The following is a 19492-nucleotide window of genomic DNA, read 5'->3' on the forward strand; positions in this document are numbered from 1 at the left end:
AGTTAGAACATCATTCAGAAACCTAAGTAAGGAGGCATTTAGGGCGCTTTACACTGCCTACGTAAGGCCAGTCTTAGAGTATGCCGCCTCATCATGGAGTCCCCATCTGAAGAAGCATATAATGAAACTGGAAAGGGTTCAGAGGTTTGCAACGAGACTCGTCCCAGAGCTACGAGGGATGGGGTATGAAGAGCGCCTGAGGGAACTGTGCCTTACGACACTAGAAAGAAGAAGGGAGAGGGGGGACATGATAGGAACGTATAAGATACTCAGAGGAATTGACAGAGTGGACATAGACGAAATGTTCACACGGAATAGTAACAGAACGAGAGGACATGGATGGAAGCTTGAAACTCAGATGAGTCACAGAGATGTTAGGAAGTTTTCTTTTAGCGTGAGAGTAGTGGGGAAATGGAATGCACTTCAGGAACAGGTTGTGGAAGCAAATACTATTCATAATTTTAAAACCAGGTATGATAGGGAAATAGGACAGGAGTCATTGCTGTAAACAACCGATGCTCGAAAGGCGGGATCCAAGAGTCAATGCTCGATCCTGCAGACACAACTAGGTGAGTACAACTAGGTGAGTACACACACGGGCGTCTGGTGGCTGAGTGGACAACACTCTAGATTTGCGTTCCTGTGGACCGGGGATCGATCCCCGGCGATGGCGAAAACAAATAGCAGAGTTTCTTTCAATCTGATGCCCCCTGTTACCTAGCAGTAAATAGGTACCTGTGAGTTGCTGTTATGGGCTGCTTCCTGTATGTGGGGGGGGTGTATTTATTGTTGTGATTTTATATACATTTTATTAATGCGGTTCTCAGTGCAGCGTTGAAGTACATCTGGTAACAACAGAGCCAATGATGCCACATATATTTGTTCATGCATTACTGGTGTGCGGATTTGTTCACGTCGCTATCTTGTTTGCTGAACGTTATTTTTGTTCAACTGAAATAACGCTACAATGATTTTGTGGGGGAGGGAGGAGAGGGAGGGGGTGTGAGGGAGGAGAGGGAGGGGGTGTGAGGGAGGAGAGGGAGGGGGTGTGAGGGAGGAGAGGGAGGGGGTGTGAGGGAGGAGAGGGAGGGGGGTGAGGGAGGAGAGGGAGCGAGTGTGAGGGAGTGAGAGGGAGCGAGTGTGAGGGAGGGGAGGGAGGGGGTGTGAGGGAGGAGAGGGAGCGAGTGTGAGGGAGGAGAGAGAGCGAGCGTGAGGGAGGAGAGGGAGCGAGTGTGAGGGAGGAGAGGGAGCGAGCGTGAGGGAGGAGAGGGAGGGGGTGTGAGGGAGGAGAGGGAGCGAGTGTGAGGGAGTGAGAGGGAGCGAGTGTGAGGGAGGGGAGGGAGGGGGTGTGAGGGAGGAGAGGGAGCGAGTGTGAGGGAGGAGAGAGAGCGAGCGTGAGGGAGGAGAGGGAGCGAGTGTGAGGGAGGAGAGGGAGCGAGTGTGAGGGAGGAGAGAGAGCGAGCGTGAGGGAGGAGAGGGAGCGAGTGTGAGGGAGTGAGTGTGAGGGAGTGAGAGGGAGCGAGTGTGAGGGAGTGAGAGGGAGCGAGCGTGAGGGAGTGAGAGGGGGGAAGAGTGAGAGGGGGGAAGAGTGAGAGGGGGAAGAGTGAGAGGGAGCGAGTGTGAGGGAGTGAGAGGGGGGGAGTGAGAAGGGGAGAGTGAAAGGGGGAGAGTGAGAGGGAGCGAGTGTGAGGGAGTGAGAGGGGGGAGTGAGAGGGGGGGAGAGTGAGGGAGTGAGTGCATCACAGCTGGGGACCGCTCTTACCATGATTACTGGGACACGTGGTACCAGAAGGGGGGGGGCAGCCACACATGGGGCGGGAAGACACACAGGCTGATAACTAAAGAGGAGACGTCACGGTGGAAAAGATACAGAAAGAGAATAAGAGACGAGAGATAAACAAGGAAAGAGAATAACGTGTGGATGACACACACTCAGATTAATAAGATGAGAGACACGAGTATAAAAAAATGGGAAGGATTGAAAGAGAGAGAGAGAGAGAGAGAGAGAGAGAGAGAGAGAGAGAGAGAGAGAGAGAGAGAGAGAGAGAGAGAGAGAGAGAGAGAGAGAGAGACAAAGGCTAGGGAGAGGACAGCATCTGGCTGGACGGTAACAGGTGGAGTGAGAGACCTTCTGCCTCCTCCTCCCCCCCCCCCCCCAACACACACATGGCTCAGCCACACACCTGGGTCCACCCCCCCCCTTCCACACACCTGGAACATGTTACCTAAGGCCAAAAACTGATATACAAAAAAATGGTAGCGGCTCGCGAAATTGACATAATAGCCCGTTTTCTGTTGGTGGGTCGTCTGGTTGGTTAGGTTAGGACACTTGAGTGCGGCAGTTCCTTGACGCTGGGAACGCTAGCGAGAACGGCGAGAGTCATCACCCGTTCCCACCCCTGAACCCGCCAACCTCTCAACCCCGAGGCCATTTTATTACCCCAAACAACTTAATTAACCTTTCAACGTAATACAAAATGAACAGTGTGCTGTCTGCCGTTATATTTTCTCCGGGGACTCAAGGATGACGTAAAACAACGTTAAATCGACGTACGATACACGTTTATCTTCACCATATTGTTCCTGTTGATATATGATGATTCGGATATAGGTTGGCAAGGTTTGGTTAACTATATGATTGCTATATCCAACTTGGATAACTCCTGGCTATCCTGTTTTCACTTGTATATAATTTACCTTGAGGCTACCTTGAGGCTACCTTGAGGTGCTTCCGGGGCTTAGTGTCCCCGCGGCCCGGTCGTCGACCAGGCCTCCTGGTTGCTGGACTGATCAACCAGGCTGTTAGACGCGGCTGCTCGCAGCCTGACGTATGACAAGACTTTTTTTTTGGGGGGGGGGAGGAGGGATTATGTCCAGGGGAGGGCGTAAATGATTTACATCTCGATCGCCATTAACAGCAGAGTCGTCTGGGCAGACAGAGTCGCCTCTCCCTTTTAATCTTCCTCATTTTGATACAGTTATGAAAACTGCAATAAGAAAATGAGCGGCTGAATTATTATTTTGGTACACAGAATAGGAGAGTTCCGACGGAGTAAGAGAGCACCGGAAGTGGAAGAGAGCGCCGGAACCGAGTGTAAAAGAGTAAGAGAGCGCCAGGAGAGCGGAAGAGAGCGCCAGGAGAGCGGAAGAGAGCACCAGGAGAGCGGAAGAGAGCACCGGAACCGAGTGTAAAAGAGTAAGAGAGCGCCAGGAGAGCGGAAGAGAGCACCAGGAGAGCGGAAGAGAGCACCGGAACCGAGTGTAAAAGAGTAAGAGAGCGCCAGGAGAGCGGAAGAGAGCACCGGAAGCGAGGGTAAAAGAGTGAGAGAGCGTAAGAGCGGCGGCAAGTGCGGAGCGTCCTGGGTCAACTATTGATCGGCATGGCTTCAGGCGACATTTTTCTGCCATCAACAACTTACTCGCGAAGTGAGAACTCACAATGCACCAGCTCGCAGGCGAGTTTCGTGTGGCGGCCAGCCTGTCAATGGCGTACAAACAACAAAATACCAGTAGGCAACAATGAAAATATTGCCTGTGAAATTAGCGACCGACTTGTTGAGAGACGTCAATACCATTTACTTTTGTAGTTCTGTAATTAACTTTGTATGAAAGTGTGAAACAAGTGGTGGCAGAGGGGAGGGGGGTGTAGGCAGTAGCGGAAGGCCGCCCCCCCCCCCCTCCTGTACCATCTGGTTGAAACAGCAGTTCGTCCACCACCCAAATGTTGGCTGTGTACCCAACATGTCAACCACACCCCAACACTTCTGCCAACCACTTCCCTCGACCAGCCCTCCTCGCAGTTAGCGTCAATTACCGCTCCAGACGTATCAGCATCATATTATCTTGACCATAAACGCCATTTTTGGTTGACAACTGTAATGGTTAGCCATGTGTGTGGTTGGATCAGTGGGCAGAGAAGGGTTGACAATTGTCGGGTTGGTAGGCTTGACTTTGCCAGGGGAGGTACGCGCCCGCCGCTATCCAGCACAGATGACTGACCACGCTGCAACGTGAGTTCCCACAGTCTCTAAAGTTTAGGGAACTCGTTAGTAGTGGCCACGTGTCCCTTCCCCCTCCCCTACCCACTACCTTGAGGTAGTGGGTAGGGGAATGCACAATCAGTGCAAACATCAGGTACTGGGTGAGGAACAACTGTTCAGTGCCAGTGTTGAAATGAGGCACTGGGTGAGGAACAACTGTTCAGTACCGGTATAGACATGAGAGAGCCACAAATCCACAAGAGCCGTGACGAGGATTCGAACCTGCGTCCGGGAGCATCCCAGACACTGCCTTAATCGACTGAGCTACGACAGGGTAAAATGAGTTGAAACCGAAGTTCTACTGAACTTATTTGTTCATTTGATGCATCACGTTAGTGTGATTACTGTGTGTAATGAGAGAGCCACCTACAGCGTGAGGCACAATTAATTTAATGCAGGTACAGACACGAGGTAACGAAATGTATTCACATTTAACCCTATTTTTTCCAAGCCTGTAGCCTATTCTCTCTCGTCAATTATTCCTGAATGTGATCCAGCTCTGGCAGTTTTCAAACCAGCGCCAGTATGACGACAGGCTACTTAGTAACGACATAATAACACCTTATTTACACCTGTACTCAGAATGTGTTACAAATTCGAAATTTATGAATGGTGGGCGTGTTTGCGTAGCCCGGAATTACCAACCATTCATCATGTGTGTACCAAGTGTTGCTTGTGGCTTCAGTTAGATAATTCTGAGCAATTTTTATATATAAAAATTAACTTGTTTAACTACTTACAACTAGAATGAATAAGCGCTAGCAATGGCACCTTTTAACAAAATAACTCATGTTGGCAAGCTTGGTGGGGGGGGGGGGGGGTAACTGTTCCCATTATCTGAGAGAATACCCATCCCAGTGTTGCCAAATTTACTTCCGCCGAAACAAAATGTTGTCACGGGTGACTGGTAATGCTGTGCGCCATATCGAGAGCAACCACTGACAGAAATGAACCAAATTAGGTTCATTGCATTATTGTAACGTGATGCGGATATAACCGCAGTCACAAGCTAAATTTATACCTATTGGGGCAATTATGGTTGATTGTCATGCAATTTGTATCAGTAACATTGAGTAAACCTATGTAGAGCTGTAGCAGAGATGCCAAGTCGGTGTTTAGCTCTTCCTGTACGGCTGCTTGTTATTGCTACTCTCACAAACGAACGCTATTTTTAGCGTAATATGTATTTCACAATACATAGTTCAATGATAGATATTAATTTGCGTATTGGACTCTTCGAACTAATTTATAATACATTAAGTGTTAGTCTAGCCAGTAGTTTCTGTTGTAGTTCACATGTCTTTGTGAAAATTAAGTAATATGTTATGTATCACAAGTAAATAAAGCGCTGTGGCTAGTTGCTACAGCTAAGATTTAACACCCTTTTACTTTTGTATATAACTGTACACAGCTATCTGCTTTTGTATACCTAACACCTGTTTTCCTTTGCATGATTAACATCAGTTTTCTTTTGCACTTTGACAGATGCGACGAGACGTGACCAAAACCAGCAGCAGAATGAACGGACCAATATCGCATACGCTGCCGGGGAGCACGTGAGTCCCGCAGCCTGCCTTGCTTACCTCAAGCCCTCGCCGCCCCCTGCACCACCGTCTGCCGCCTCGCCTCACCTCCCCCACGGGCGCCAGGGCCTCCCCCACGGGCGCCAGGGCCTCCCCCACGGGCGCCAGGGCCTCCCTGGGGCCCAGCAGCAACCATCTGGCAGAAGCGTCAGGGTACACGCCTCACCTGGCTTCGAGTACTACATACACAAATTCTGCCCTGCTGGTGGCGTGTTTGCCGAGGAAATTCCACAAAGTAGCCAGCATTGGGAGTGCAGTCATTTGGTTGACCATCCTCTCAATTGCCGTTTTAATGAACAATTCCAAGTTGTAAAGATATATTTTTACTTTTACGGTGTTACAAATATCCCCCCACCACCCCAAAATAAAGACAATGGATGATCTGGTCCTGGGAGGTGCAGAGCGACACAATCTCGTCTCGCCTGTTAATATATTGTTGTTAGACTTTTATGTTAGTAGCAATACGACACGGGCCGTGTGGGGACGCACTAAACCTGTCATCAATCTTGTATGTTCCTGTACTTCATTATTCCTGTTTCTTCATAATCTTGTACGCTTGTGTGCCACGATGATCTTTAAATACACACCATGAACCAAAATGTAATACACACAACCAAAACATGACTAAACAGGTTGTGTGCGAGTGGGTGGGTGAATGAGTGAGATGTATGAGGGTCCGTTTATTTGTTTCAACTTGGCAGAGCAGCTGACATGTCCTTTTGGAGGGAGGGAGGCATTCCACACTCTGAAAAATTCGCATTTCAGCAATGAAGATTAGCGACTGCCTTTCCGGTGTTGTTTTGTAAACTATCCAATCGAGAGAAGAAGCCTTGCTACACGGAAGTGTTAAGTGGCGAGGACATCTCTACCATGACTTTCTCAACATGATCAGGTCATGTGGGATAAGCCCCTTCTCCGTGCCTCCCTCCCCCAGGTCGTCTGGCTCTCCCCGGCCACATGGCCCACAACTGTCTCTTGCTGGTGCGAGGCAAAACAAGACTACAGTTGGGTGGACGGTGACACATGGATGCCGTCTGCTTCACCTACCGTTGGGGCCACATGGCCGGCTTCTACTTTTGTCTACATAGACACCTGCTGGTTCGCCTCTCTCGGCGTAAGAGGCACCCCCCGCTTCTTGCCCCTTCCTCGCTCCCTCTACAACATACGACAGTCATACATCAAACTTTAATCATTTTCCTTGATATTCTAGTGTATAGAACCAATCTTGTCACATCGATACCTGTTTTTCCTTTGTGTCAGCTTTTTCTGTCTATCAAGTCCCAACAGCTAAATAGCATAAGGTGGACCTGTTTCCATCGTCCACGTTATATATGGGAACTTGCTTTTCTTATCCCTCCAAGTACGACACATGGGGGACTAATAAACCATTGGGGAAGCCAGAGCCAGGAGGCCATATGGTTGCCAACTGGCGGACGCGAGGTGCTGCTGCCGCGGACCGGACAGATGGCTCTCCAGGGCGTCAGGTCCACAGGGAGGAGGTTCACTAAGGCGCTGCATGTGGCTCTCCTACCAACCCCCCTCTCCACCCTTCTGCCCTCAACCACCATCATCATACATCCCTAAAATAAAGTTCTCCACCCCTTAATTAAAAAACAATAACCGTAAAACGAATATTTTTATATGGAAGTTCTTGTAATTTGTTAATAGTGAACATATTGCCTCGCTACTAGCCATGACAGCACCAAATGACAATTCCGCCTCGCACTAACAGTTAGGGTGAACACATGGCCCAAGTCCACGTCTCATGCTATAACTGCAATGTGTGTATTTAAAGATCATTGTTTCCTAATTCTTTATGTCTTATATTACACCAAAGAACTCTATTGTAATGTTTTGTATTTAGACTTTTTTTTTACTTTTGCATTGTAAGGTATTATACAGTATCATATAAATGCAATGTGTGTATAGAGTGTATGATAACGTCAAAGACAGCTTTGACAGAGAGGTGTGTGTGCTGTTGATGTGCTGGCAGCGGTGTTGTTGCCTCTCCCAGCATCGTCAGCTGTTTGCAAGTGTTTAGGTCAGGTGTTCGGTAACGTCACAGCTGCCCCGTAAGGTGACACCTGTGAACCACAGCTGCGTCTCACAGCTTACAACACCACAATACCACTAAGTCTTGGGAACTTAGATTCGCCGAGTGTGATGTTTTTATTCAACAAACCGCATGTGACTTCGACATCAATGTTCATGATTCCCTCTCACAATCTCCCCTTACCAAGCCTTATAATATGGTTAAAATCATGACGATAATGGACATGATGGTTTAAAATCATGACGATAATGGACATGATGGTACACGATGACGGAGCTGCAGCAGCTCCGTCACCGTGTACCAGCCTTCATCATCCCCAAGCCTGACGGTGACTCTCGACGGTGACCCCAGCAGCTGTCGCCTATAACCCCCCTCAGTATAATCCTAGAATACCTGTGCACTGTACTAGTCTACCCGAGTGTCAGAAGGTCACGTATAGTTAGGTGACCCCTTCGTCGCCTCGTGAGGAGTGTTAATAAGCCACACAGGTGACCCGGTAACTTTAGGTCACCTTCAGTAAGTTGAAGGTGACGGGAAATTACAATTTAATTTACAATTAGCGCACGGCTAACATCACCCCCACCCCCTCTCCTACCCCCCTACCAACACCCCCCCCCCCCCCCCAACAGTAGTGATTAAGTGCACTAGGCATAATGCCTTTTATATAATATACATATACACAAACACATACACACCCACACTTATATCTATACATGTGTGTGTGGGTGTATACCGAATGAGGGCAAAGATGTGGCAGTCTTATGTATACTTATGACTGTACTACCATTAGACTGGTCAAACGTCGCAAGTGATAACACCATTAGCTCCTATGGACGGTAACACAATATATGAACTGTTGCCAAAGAGGGGTCCAAGTTTTGTACTTATTAATCTAGTAGAGGGCCCGAAAAAGATGGTAAACAACCAAACCTATCATTTCCTAGGCCTCATTATTTAGGCCTATGACAGCAGGTTCATGGTTAGTTTATTTCACTTTTGAAATTCTAAAGGTTAATACAATAGTACAAAACTAACTTGTTCAAGGTACAACAGTACATAATACAGGAACGTAGCATCATAAGAATTATGGAGACTGCAGAAGGCCTATATTGACCCGTAAAAGGCAGTTCTTATTTATATCCAATCAAACTCATTCATATATATGTCTAATGAACTAATCAGATGATACTATGTCAACGTAGGATTACCTACGTCAATTATAACAATAATTGTTATAACTGACGATAATCTGTTCCACAAACTTTGTATATTCCATCCAGAGCACTTGGATTGGTTGGTACAGCGACGGCCTTGCTTCATGCAGGTCGGCGTTTGATCCCCGATACTCCAAGTAGCTGGACACCGTTCATTCCCTCCATCCTATCACAGCTCCTTGGCCTCCTATCCCTTCCAAGAGCGATATAATCGTAAAGGCTAAGCGCTTTCTCCTGATAATTACCACCCATAGCAGCTATATGTTCTATCACTTCTAGATGATGGGTTGAACCATTCACCCCAACCACTGCTGATAACGTATAACGGCTCGTTGTCAAAACCCACCAATTATTTGACCCTTAAACGTGAATGAGTTTTAATGCTTTATTTAAACACTGTTTTACAAATTTCTCGTTAGGTGTTGCACTTTAAATCAACTATGTTTATTAAACAAATACGAAGTTATGCTTTTGTATATATATCCTTTATCTGTTTGAGGACTCTGTTGGTTATAATGTAAATATCTAAAGTTAGGAGCCACACCTCACGAGGCGTTAGTCTCTCATTAGTATATCATGTCTTGTAATAAAAGGTCTTTTTTAATTACCTAGTCTAATTTACCTTCTTATCACCACCTGCTTTTATTATAATTTCCCAAATTTTACGCATGAATTCAGTATTAGGTTTGGTGTTGGGCTTAAAAGCCTATCAACCTCCGTAGGCTTGTTCAGGCTATCATAATAACTTACTGACCCACTATAAAGTTTAATTTAGTTCTGAACATGATCCAGGATTAAAGTAAACTCAATGTGTATTTATATATACACAAAGAAATGTTTTGAGAAATACAACACTAGCCCCTGGAGTTAGTGTGGTATTGAATGAATCTATAACAATTGAATTATGCATAAATAGGTTTGCTGTACTCTATTAGAGATTTGAAACCAAAAACCTTACTAAGATCAGACCAGGAAGGTAACAATAGAATTCCTATGTTTATACCATGCCTGAAGTTGCAACATTGCGTTGCTGACATTGCAGGAATCCTAAATAAAAGCACTGTCCAGAAATAAAAGTTCGTCCCTAATACGGTGTTTAACTCCCTGAGGCAAACATGCTAGCGTGTGAACAGCAGTGCCAAAACAGACCTCGGATGAAGACATGACAGCCACCTTCAACATTCCAGAAAAATGCAAGTCAGACAATACATATTTTTTGTTTATACTTTTGTACGAACTAAAAAATTCTTATTGGCACAGATTTGATGCTTTGTTTAATGAAATATGTTTGCAGTTATTCCTGACACGAGTTAATGTTTTCCGCATGAGGATGATAGCAAGAGCCTTGAGCTGTAAATGATTTATCAAACAAAAATGCATTCAGAGACAAAAGTTCCGCTCAAATATAAATTGTATATAATAATTATACCACCAGCAAGTGCTAATTGCGCACTCTTAAATCTTGCTTAAAAAATGGTCTGCACACATTGTCACAAGTTAACGATTTTGTCTTTTTAGCGACGCGTATAGATAAACGATACATCTATAATGAACCTAAAACTATATCAGACAATCCAGTGCACAATAGGTCTGTGCCTAATAAGCCTGAATCCCAACAGTCCCATGCCAAATGGGCCTGTATCTAAAAGGTTAGTGCCCAATAAGCCTGTATCTGAAAGGTTAGTGCCCAATAAGCCTGTATCTGAAAGGTTAGTGCCCAATAGGCCTGTATCTAAAAGGTTAGTGCCTAATAGGCCTGTATCTAAAAGGTAGTGCCCAATAGGCCTGAATCTAAAAGGTTAGTGCCCAATAGGCCTGTATCTAAAAGGTAGTGCCCAATAGGCCTGTATCTAAAAGGTTAGTGCCCAATAGGCTTGTATCTAAAAGGTTAGTGCCCAATAGCCTTGTATCTAAAAGCATAGTGCCCAATAGGCTTGTATCTAAAAGGTTAGTGCCCAATAGCCCTGTATCTAAAAGCTTAGTGCCCAATAGGCCTGTATCTAAAAGGTTAGTGCCCAATAGGCCTGTATCTAAAAGGTTAGTGCTCAATAGGTCTGTATTTAAAAGGTTAGTGCCCTATAGGCCTGTATCTAAAAGGTTAGTACCCAATAGGCCTGTATCTAAAAGGTTAGTACCCAATAGGCCTGTATCTAAAAGGTTAGTGCCCAATAGCCCTGTATCTAAAAGGTTAGTACCCAATAGGCCTGCATCTAAAAGGTTAGTGCCCAATAGGCCTGTATCTAAAAGGTTAGTGCCCAATAGGCCTGCATTCAAACAATTCCGCGCCCAATAGGCCTGCATCCAAACAGTTCAGCGCCCAATACCCTCTATATATAATATCGCTATAATCCTTTGGTTTGTTTAGGATTCACTGGGAGAGATGTAAAAGAGGTGATTGTTAATGACAGTTTCAGGTCGTTTCTTTCTCCAAATCAGATTTAATTGAAAATAACTATACTATTCTAGCATATCCTAACTTGCCTAAACATATCAGCTAACATTCTAACCTATCCATATTAATCTAACCTAACCATACTAGCCTAGCATGATCTGACTTAACAAAGTCACTCGTATCCTTGCCAAACCTTCACATAACCAGATATAGTCTAACCTAATGTGGCCAGAAAGTCTAATCTATGACTTTAGTTCGTAAGTCTGCATTCCACAATAGCCGCCCAACTAGCAAGTATATATTTACCGCTATGTGAATGGAGACGCCAGATGTAAGAAAACGCTCCCAATATCCTGGGAATCATACAATAGAATTTTTGGTTTTCAAACCACTGCATTTCCACGCCGCAGAACGTAACTTAGAACGCAAGAAACCAAATAATCAATTTAAAAACCATGAACAAATACACGCAATGCTGATGATGCTTACAAGAAGATTAATAACAAACAGTCATACTGAAAACAATAAAATTATATATCCTAATAATAACTAATGAGTTCATCGGCGTCTAGAGAATTAAAATGAACATAAAATGTCAAAATATACATATAATGGTGCAAGTATTAATGACTAGTGCAGTGATCACGAGAATACTGATGCCTAGTGCAGTGATCACAAGAGTATTGATGCCTAGTGCAGTGATCTCGAGATTATTGATGCCTAGTGCAGTGATCACGAGAGTATTGATGCCTAGTGCAGTGATCACGACAACACTGATCCCTAGTGCAGTGATCACGAGAATACTGATGCCTAGTGCAGTGGTCACGAGAATACTGATGCCTAGTGCAGTGATCACGAGAATACTGATGCCTAGTGTAGTGATCACGAGAATACTGATCCCTAGTGTAGTGATCACGAGAATACTGATCCCTAGTGTAGTGATCACGAGAATACTGATCCCTAGTGTAGTGATCACGAGAATACCGATCCCTAGTGCAGTGATCACGAGAATACTGATCCCTAGTGCAGTGATCACGAGAGTATTGATGCCTAGTGTAGTGATCACGAGAATACTGATGCCTAGTGCAGTGATCACGAGAATACTGATGCCTAGTGCAGTGATCACGAGAATACTGATGCCTAGTCCAGTGATCAGGAGAATACTGATGCCTAGTGCAGTGATCAGGAGAATACTGATGCCTAGTGTAGTGATCACGAGAATACTGATGCCTAGTGCAATGATCACGAGAATAATGATGCCTAGTGCAGTGATCACGAGAATAATGATGCCTAGAGCAGTGATCACGAGAATACTGATGCCTAGTGCAATGATCACGAGAATAATGATGCCTAGTGCAGTAATCACGAGAATACTGATGCCTAGTGCAGTGATCACGAGAATAATGATGCCTAGTGCAGTAATCACGAGAATACTGATGCCTAGTGCAGTGATCTCGAGAATAATGATGCCTAGAGCAGTGATCACGAGAATACTGATGCCTAGTGCAGTGATCACGAGAGTATTGATGCCTAGTGCAGTGATCACGAGAATAATGATGCCTAGTGCAGTGATCACGAGAGTATTGATGACACACACAGGGTGTCAACACCCCCCCACCTCTCCCCCATCAGCTAGGGGTGTTGTAGCGGAAACAGTAATGACAGTGTATGGGGGCCGGACGAGAGGCCCAGCCCAGGACAGGTGATAATTACCTCTCAAAACATGGACACGGGTTCCAGGCCACCACGCCTCCCTTTATGGTAGCCAGTAATGATGACAGTCTAGGTGTTGACCTTATCATCACTGCGGATACATATATATACTAACAATTGTAACGAGGGAGAGCGTCCTCAGCATCCCTATCTGGTTACAATTCCGAAAACGTCAGTTTGCACTTACCTCATGGCCGTCTGACTTTGACACAACAGCAACGTTTCCTCGTGAAAATAGTCCTTTATTTATAATTGACTTGTACAATATGTTTTCTCGTATGTCCACAATACCGTCAAAAGTGTTTTTTGTAGGAAGTACATGCTTATATTCATTTACTGGTCACTGGAAGGGCTAAAATAAGAGGACCGCGATCACTATCCGCACCACACGACAAGAAAGTCAAAAAACAAGGCGCGCGACACATTATTGGAACTCTGTAGTGCTCACCTCTCCGTTTGAATTCCAACTCTCTTTAAGTAGTATTCTAGACCTCCAAAGGCGTTTTCATCAATTTTAACGTACTTTGTAATCAAAATCATAATTTTATCAAATATAAACTATTGCGTGTGAAGTTTAGCTAGATTAAGTTAGCTGCTTCTTTCTGTGGGCAAATAATTGTAGTATGTTCAACCTGTCCTCAAAGACACATTCATCAATGTTCACGTATTGTATATTAAAAAAAATATTTATTAGTATTGTTATATTAGAGCTCTGTGTTAAAACGTGTAAAATGTATATCTGTGTAAAATCCTGGTTTGTGCCTCGGAGAGGCTACGGGATCCAGTAAGTTCAATAGAACTTCGGTTTTAACTCTTTTTACCTTGTCGTAGCTCAGTCGATTAAGGCAGTGTCTGGGATGCTCCCGGACGCAGGTTCGAATCCTCGTCACGGCCCTTGTGGATTTGTTATATATACATGTACACATACTCATACATACATGTACATACATACACACACACATATATATATATTATATATTATATATATTATATTATATATATATATATATATATATATATATATATATATATATATATATATATATATATATATATATATATATACATATTAACACCATTTGAGGCATGTCATCAGCTGTTAAGCCTTCAACTCTCCCCATGCCCTGTGGTTGGGAGGACGGGGATCTATGAAAACCTGCCTCCCCCGAAGTGGCCCAGGGGAAGGGACAAAATAACATTAAATTCTGGCAAAATAACATGAAATATCTATATTAGAAAAGATTAGAAAAATAATAATAGGTAAAAAAAGGTTTAAACAAAAATAAACTCATTTCTGTTTGCGCCAGGGTTGCTAACATTAGTTTCTGGGTTGCGCTAAGTTGCCAACACTAGACGCTGGACTGCGCCAGGGCTGCCAACACTTGACTGCACCAAGGCTGCCAACACTCGACTGCACCAAGGCTGCCAACACTGGACTGCACCAAGGCTGCCAACACTCGACTGCACCAAGGCTGCCAACACTCGACTGCACCAAGGCTGCCAACACTGGACTGCACCAAGGCTGCCAACACTCGACTGCGCCAAGGCTGCCAACGGCTGACTGTAAAAGTGTAAGCATGTCCAAGTGTGAACATAAGTCAGTGGAAGTTGTGGAGCCTGATACCTGCAACTTAATAAATAACATTGATAAGGAGTTTCAGTGTTCATGAAAGCAAAGCGATGCACATTGGATGAACATAGTGCCAATGAAAATAAGTTGAGAAAATGGCCGTTAATGATTTGAAGTGAAGAAAGCGGTGTACTGACGTAATGAAACAACACTTCCAACAGAGTGACCATCTTTCATTGAGAGATTTAATTCGTTGGCGAGTCATATTATACAGAATATTACAAATGTTATGGTCACCATAGTTGAGGAATCATTCTGACAAACTAGGTTTTCGGATCTTCGATCAAGATAAGATACATTAGCTTATTCATTCTTAAAAGTAGAACATATCAAATTAAATATTATAAAATGGTTTAAGAAACTTGATTCATAAATAAATTTAAATATTATCCAATAAAACGTAGAGCGCAACCATGTGATTTTGAATGGTTTGTGATTTCGGCTGAATAAAGGGAAATATTTGTTCGTTAGCTGAGTGTAAATATATGGGATGGTTTACACGAAGAAGCACTTGAAAGTAAAGTTGTATATTCTGAAAACAGTTTTAACAAATATTTATCTTCAAATTGTGCCACTATAAAACCATCAGCAGCCTCATTTGGATCCAATGATTTTTTTTACTTCTTTTATAATCCAGATCTCTTCTGCTCCACATTTTCTCTGCTCCACACCCATGATCAACATTGTTATCTACACCTCCTTTGTTGACCAGACCACATACTAGAAAGTGAAGGGACGACGACGTTTCGGTCCGTCCTGGACCATTCTCAAGTCGATTGTTATTGTGCCATTTACAATCGACTTGAGAATGGCCCAGGACGGACCGAAACGTCGTCGTCCCTTCACTTTCTAGTGTGTGGTCTGGTCAACATACTTCAGCCACATTATTGTGACTCATCGCTTGCATACACCTCCTTTGCTGTACACTTCTGCTCCACAACTCTTCTCGATCTTACTCCGCCGTAGTCACTGATAGGTAAGCACTATATTTCTGCTTCACACATCTCTTCCCAACACCTCACATGTTACACGGGGGAAGTGGCTAATAACCTCAGGGAATACTACGTATTTAAATGCTGGAAACCCTCTCAATAGCTTACGGGCTCACCATAGCCCGTGCTACTTGGAACTTGTTCTGAGTAGCTTAATCTATAACAACAACTCTCAATAGCAGTTACAGCCCCGCTCCTGTGCCAGGTAAGTCCACTACGGGCTCACCATAGCCCGTGCTACTTTGTAACTTTTGTTGTAAGTAGCTGAATCTAAAACAACGACGACAACTCTCAATAGTTTTACGGGATATTCATGCCCGTGCCACTTCTTGGGGGTGGCTTAATCTGTATAAATCAATCAATCTCAATAGTCTAGAGTTTAATAGAACTCCTCCCTGGAAGGCACAGAAAGTGGCAGTGAGACTGTGCCTTCTCAAGATGAATTAAAAAGCCTCTGCACGACTCGAGACAACTACAGTGTTTGTATGGAGGAATGATATCTCGTTTACCAAGAGACAATCATTTACATGTATATTGTGACGAGTCTGTGGCGGAAGATGGCTAGGCAGGTGTGGTGTCCTGATAAGGGAATACAACTGCGTATGGAACTGTGAACAGGAAAATTGAATACAAACTTAGTAATTATACTTCTTACACGCGAGCTGAAATGAAGACCAGGCTGGTTGGAATGAAGTAACTCAAGGCGAAAAAGGTGTTTTCATGTGTCGATGGCCGAGGAGTACTTTATTCATTAAACAGTCGAAATCCAGTCTTCATATCCATAGTTGAGAATTGTAAGAAAAGGATGTAAGATCCTAAAAGGACACAAAGTGAAATTCATTTGGATTCCATCTCATGTTGGAATAACTAAGTGGCTAATAAGCTAGCCAAATGCACTACAACGAGACCACATATTGATACTAAATGTTTTAATCATAAAACAAATCAAAATCAAAATAAGAAATGCATTTATACTTATAGAATAATTTGTATATATGTTCTAGTGTTCTTGTTTTCTCATTCTTACTATCCCGTTTATTACACCTTACCTTCCCTACCTTTACCTTACCTTCTCTTCCTCTAAGATTTTCTCTTCACCTCTCTTCTGCCTGTTTATTGCCTTCTCCTGATTCATTCATCACAATGAACTCGAGAATGGTCCAGGACGGACCGAAACGTCGTCGTTCCTTCATTTTCTAGTGTGTGGTCTGGTCAACAAAATAAGAAATATGTAGGGGCGGGTGGAAGTGACTAGAAAAGGTATAATAAGAAAAGTCAAGCCATGAAACACTACATGTATGCGAGTCAAAACACCAATTTCACTAATGGAATAATGAAAAAATGCTTGGAGTGACTTTACACACGCGACTCATGCTTGGGTACAAATATTATTTTGATTATGGATCAGGTGCTAGTGATAATGAAACTAAGAGTAAATTTTGAGTTATGTTAGATTCTCGCAACCTCACTCATTATGTTCTTGATTGTCCGTTGATTATGAATATAGAAATAATGAGACAAGGACTGTTCCTAAACAGGAAATGTTCACAAAGATTCTAAAATTTTGTTGATGTGCCTGTCAGTTTGTAGCCTCTTTATTATTATTTATGTCATGCATTTATACTTAGTTATAGAATAATTTGTAGGTATTTGTGTGTACGTTTAGTATAATAGTTCATGTGTGCAGGAGAAAATTAATAAGTTTATCAACCAAAATGCTAAACTATATATTGATTGTTTATGTTATATATATATATATATATATATATATATATATATATATATATATATATATATATATATATATATATATATATATATATATATATATACACGTTGTACTGAACGGATTGAGAATAGCTTGAGCTACCTCATCCCTTTCTCTGTGCTTGCGGGGATTGAGCTCTGCTCTTTCGGCCCGCCTCTCAACTGTCAATCAATCAGCTGTTACTAATTACTAACTTTTTTTTCTCACACACACCCAGGAAGCAGCCCGTAACAGCTGTTTAGCTCCCAGGTACCTATTTACAGCTACGTAACAGGGGTATCAGGGTGAAAGAAACTCTGCCCATTTTTGTTTCCGCCGGCGCCGGGAATCGAACCCCAGATCACAAGATTACGTATCCAGCTTGCTATCCACTCAACCACCAGCACCCTTACCCACCATACCCACTGTGTGTACCGCAGTAAGATTTAAATTTCTTGCTCTACATCTCTGCGTCACGAGGCATCACACTCCTGCTCAATATCCTCACACCTCTGCACCACACAAGTTTGGCAACTAAACAACAAATTATATTTCGCACCCATAGTGTGCAGAAGACTTGGTAAGTTCTTGTCATGGCGAGCCTGGCCAAGTCCAACATTGCTACTAAGTACCACATGCAAGCCGGGTGGATTAGGAAGATATACCCCGCTTCTCGGTGTCTATACTGAGAGTTTAGTACACTTACTGGTGGGTCAGTATAGCTGGCGTGATGGACTCGATAACCCTTCCGCGGTTGATGGACCCAAAGGCAAATATCAAGCCAATGAGCCCCGAGAACACGGATGACCGCGTAGGTTAATATTTGCATTTTAGATATTCGAACTGGTCCTCACGGCGTGTTAAAACAGCGCAATATGTGTTATGGGAGATGTAGTGTTAGTACAGCTTGGTATGTGCTGATTCACGATAAGGCATGTTGACTTACTGTGAGTATATGGTGTACACACAGGGATGTCTGCACACAATGAAACAGCCTGACCAAACAATTTAATCTAGATTTGTACTGGTTTTAGAACTTTATATGGGTTCCACGCTCTGACTTTATACAAAATGCGCAGGCACATTGAGGGTGTGTGTGAGAATGCGTACGAACCTACGCAGTACCGGGCATAGCTGAAATAACGCTGTCCGGATGGTCACAGTCATGTCAAGATACTTCGCCATTGAATTATAATAATTCCATTGTATGCTTGCTTTAATTCAGTTATACTCGCGTATATGTGATAGTACTGGGAATTTGCTGCTGGTTTGTGATCATAACCTCGTTTAAATAAATGTCCTCTAGCGTATAATAGCCTCATCTAATTGCAGAAAGTTTGACTAGCCTAAACTCCCACTTGATCAGACTTGATCAGGTTCCCACGCTACCTGGCCATTCTGCTAATATATAACCCTGCAGCAGTTATTTCCTGGCCATCTCGAGGGTGTTGTCACGGTCAACCATGCTGGGGTGGGCGGTCAACCATAGAGAATGAGCGGTCAAGCGGTCACTCCACCAGCGTCCTCTCCCGCCATTACTGCCCTTGCAACGAAAATATAAATATTTGCTCCAACAACACCCACGGAAATTATATTTTTCCTACAACAGCCACACAGATCATTTTTGATGTTGTTAGTCCCACTTATTGCTTACGGCATACAACAAAAGGAGTATATTTCAAATATTCATGAAAATGGCGCCGAAGAAGGATATTGTAAGGATTAGAAGTTGAGAAGGGCTACCATCATCGGTCACCTGGGCAGCTGAATGAGAGTGAATCACTACCTCTACATTCTAGACTTTCATTGTGTATTCTACCATTGTTGAATCATTGTATCCTCAGGTGGGTTGTCCCATAAACTTTCGTCCACGGAGAGGCCACATTCAGGTAGCAAGAACGATAACATATGAATCGTGAGGTAAAATTATGGGCGGAAGCGTCACAGTGAAAGATTTTAGGCCCGCACCCGCCCTCGGACGCACCTGTCGCTATATGTTCATTTGTTGCTCCTCACTGTACACTTTCCTACTGCCAGCATCACATTTAAATCCTTGCTACTGAGGATGATAGCCAGGATATTGGCGATACTGTATTACTAATTCGAGTTCCACACATATTTTACACAC

The 19492-nt window shown here is 43.7% G+C and overlaps 1 protein-coding gene and 1 long non-coding RNA gene across 2 annotated transcripts in view; one reads left to right on the forward strand and one right to left on the reverse strand.

Moving 5' to 3' along the window:
• LOC123772136 (uncharacterized) overlaps positions 1 to 9494 on the forward strand; it is a 29996-nt gene extending 20502 nt beyond the window's left edge. The window contains exon 2 of the mRNA XM_045765138.2: positions 5526 to 9494. Coding sequence (XP_045621094.1) covers positions 5526 to 5600 — 75 coding nt within the window. The 3' untranslated portion in view covers positions 5601 to 9494. The remainder of the gene's footprint in view (positions 1 to 5525) is intronic.
• The window catches only part of LOC138355769 (uncharacterized), a 98418-nt gene extending 85036 nt beyond the window's left edge, over positions 1 to 13382 (reverse strand). The window contains exon 1 of the long non-coding RNA XR_011224042.1: positions 13183 to 13382. This is a non-coding gene — a long non-coding RNA (uncharacterized lncRNA). The remainder of the gene's footprint in view (positions 1 to 13182) is intronic.
• Between the last annotated feature and the right edge of the window lie 6110 nt (positions 13383 to 19492).

This window comes from Procambarus clarkii, chromosome 69 (genome assembly GCF_040958095.1).
Source record: "Procambarus clarkii isolate CNS0578487 chromosome 69, FALCON_Pclarkii_2.0, whole genome shotgun sequence".
Taxonomy (NCBI): Eukaryota; Metazoa; Arthropoda; class Malacostraca; order Decapoda; family Cambaridae; genus Procambarus; species Procambarus clarkii.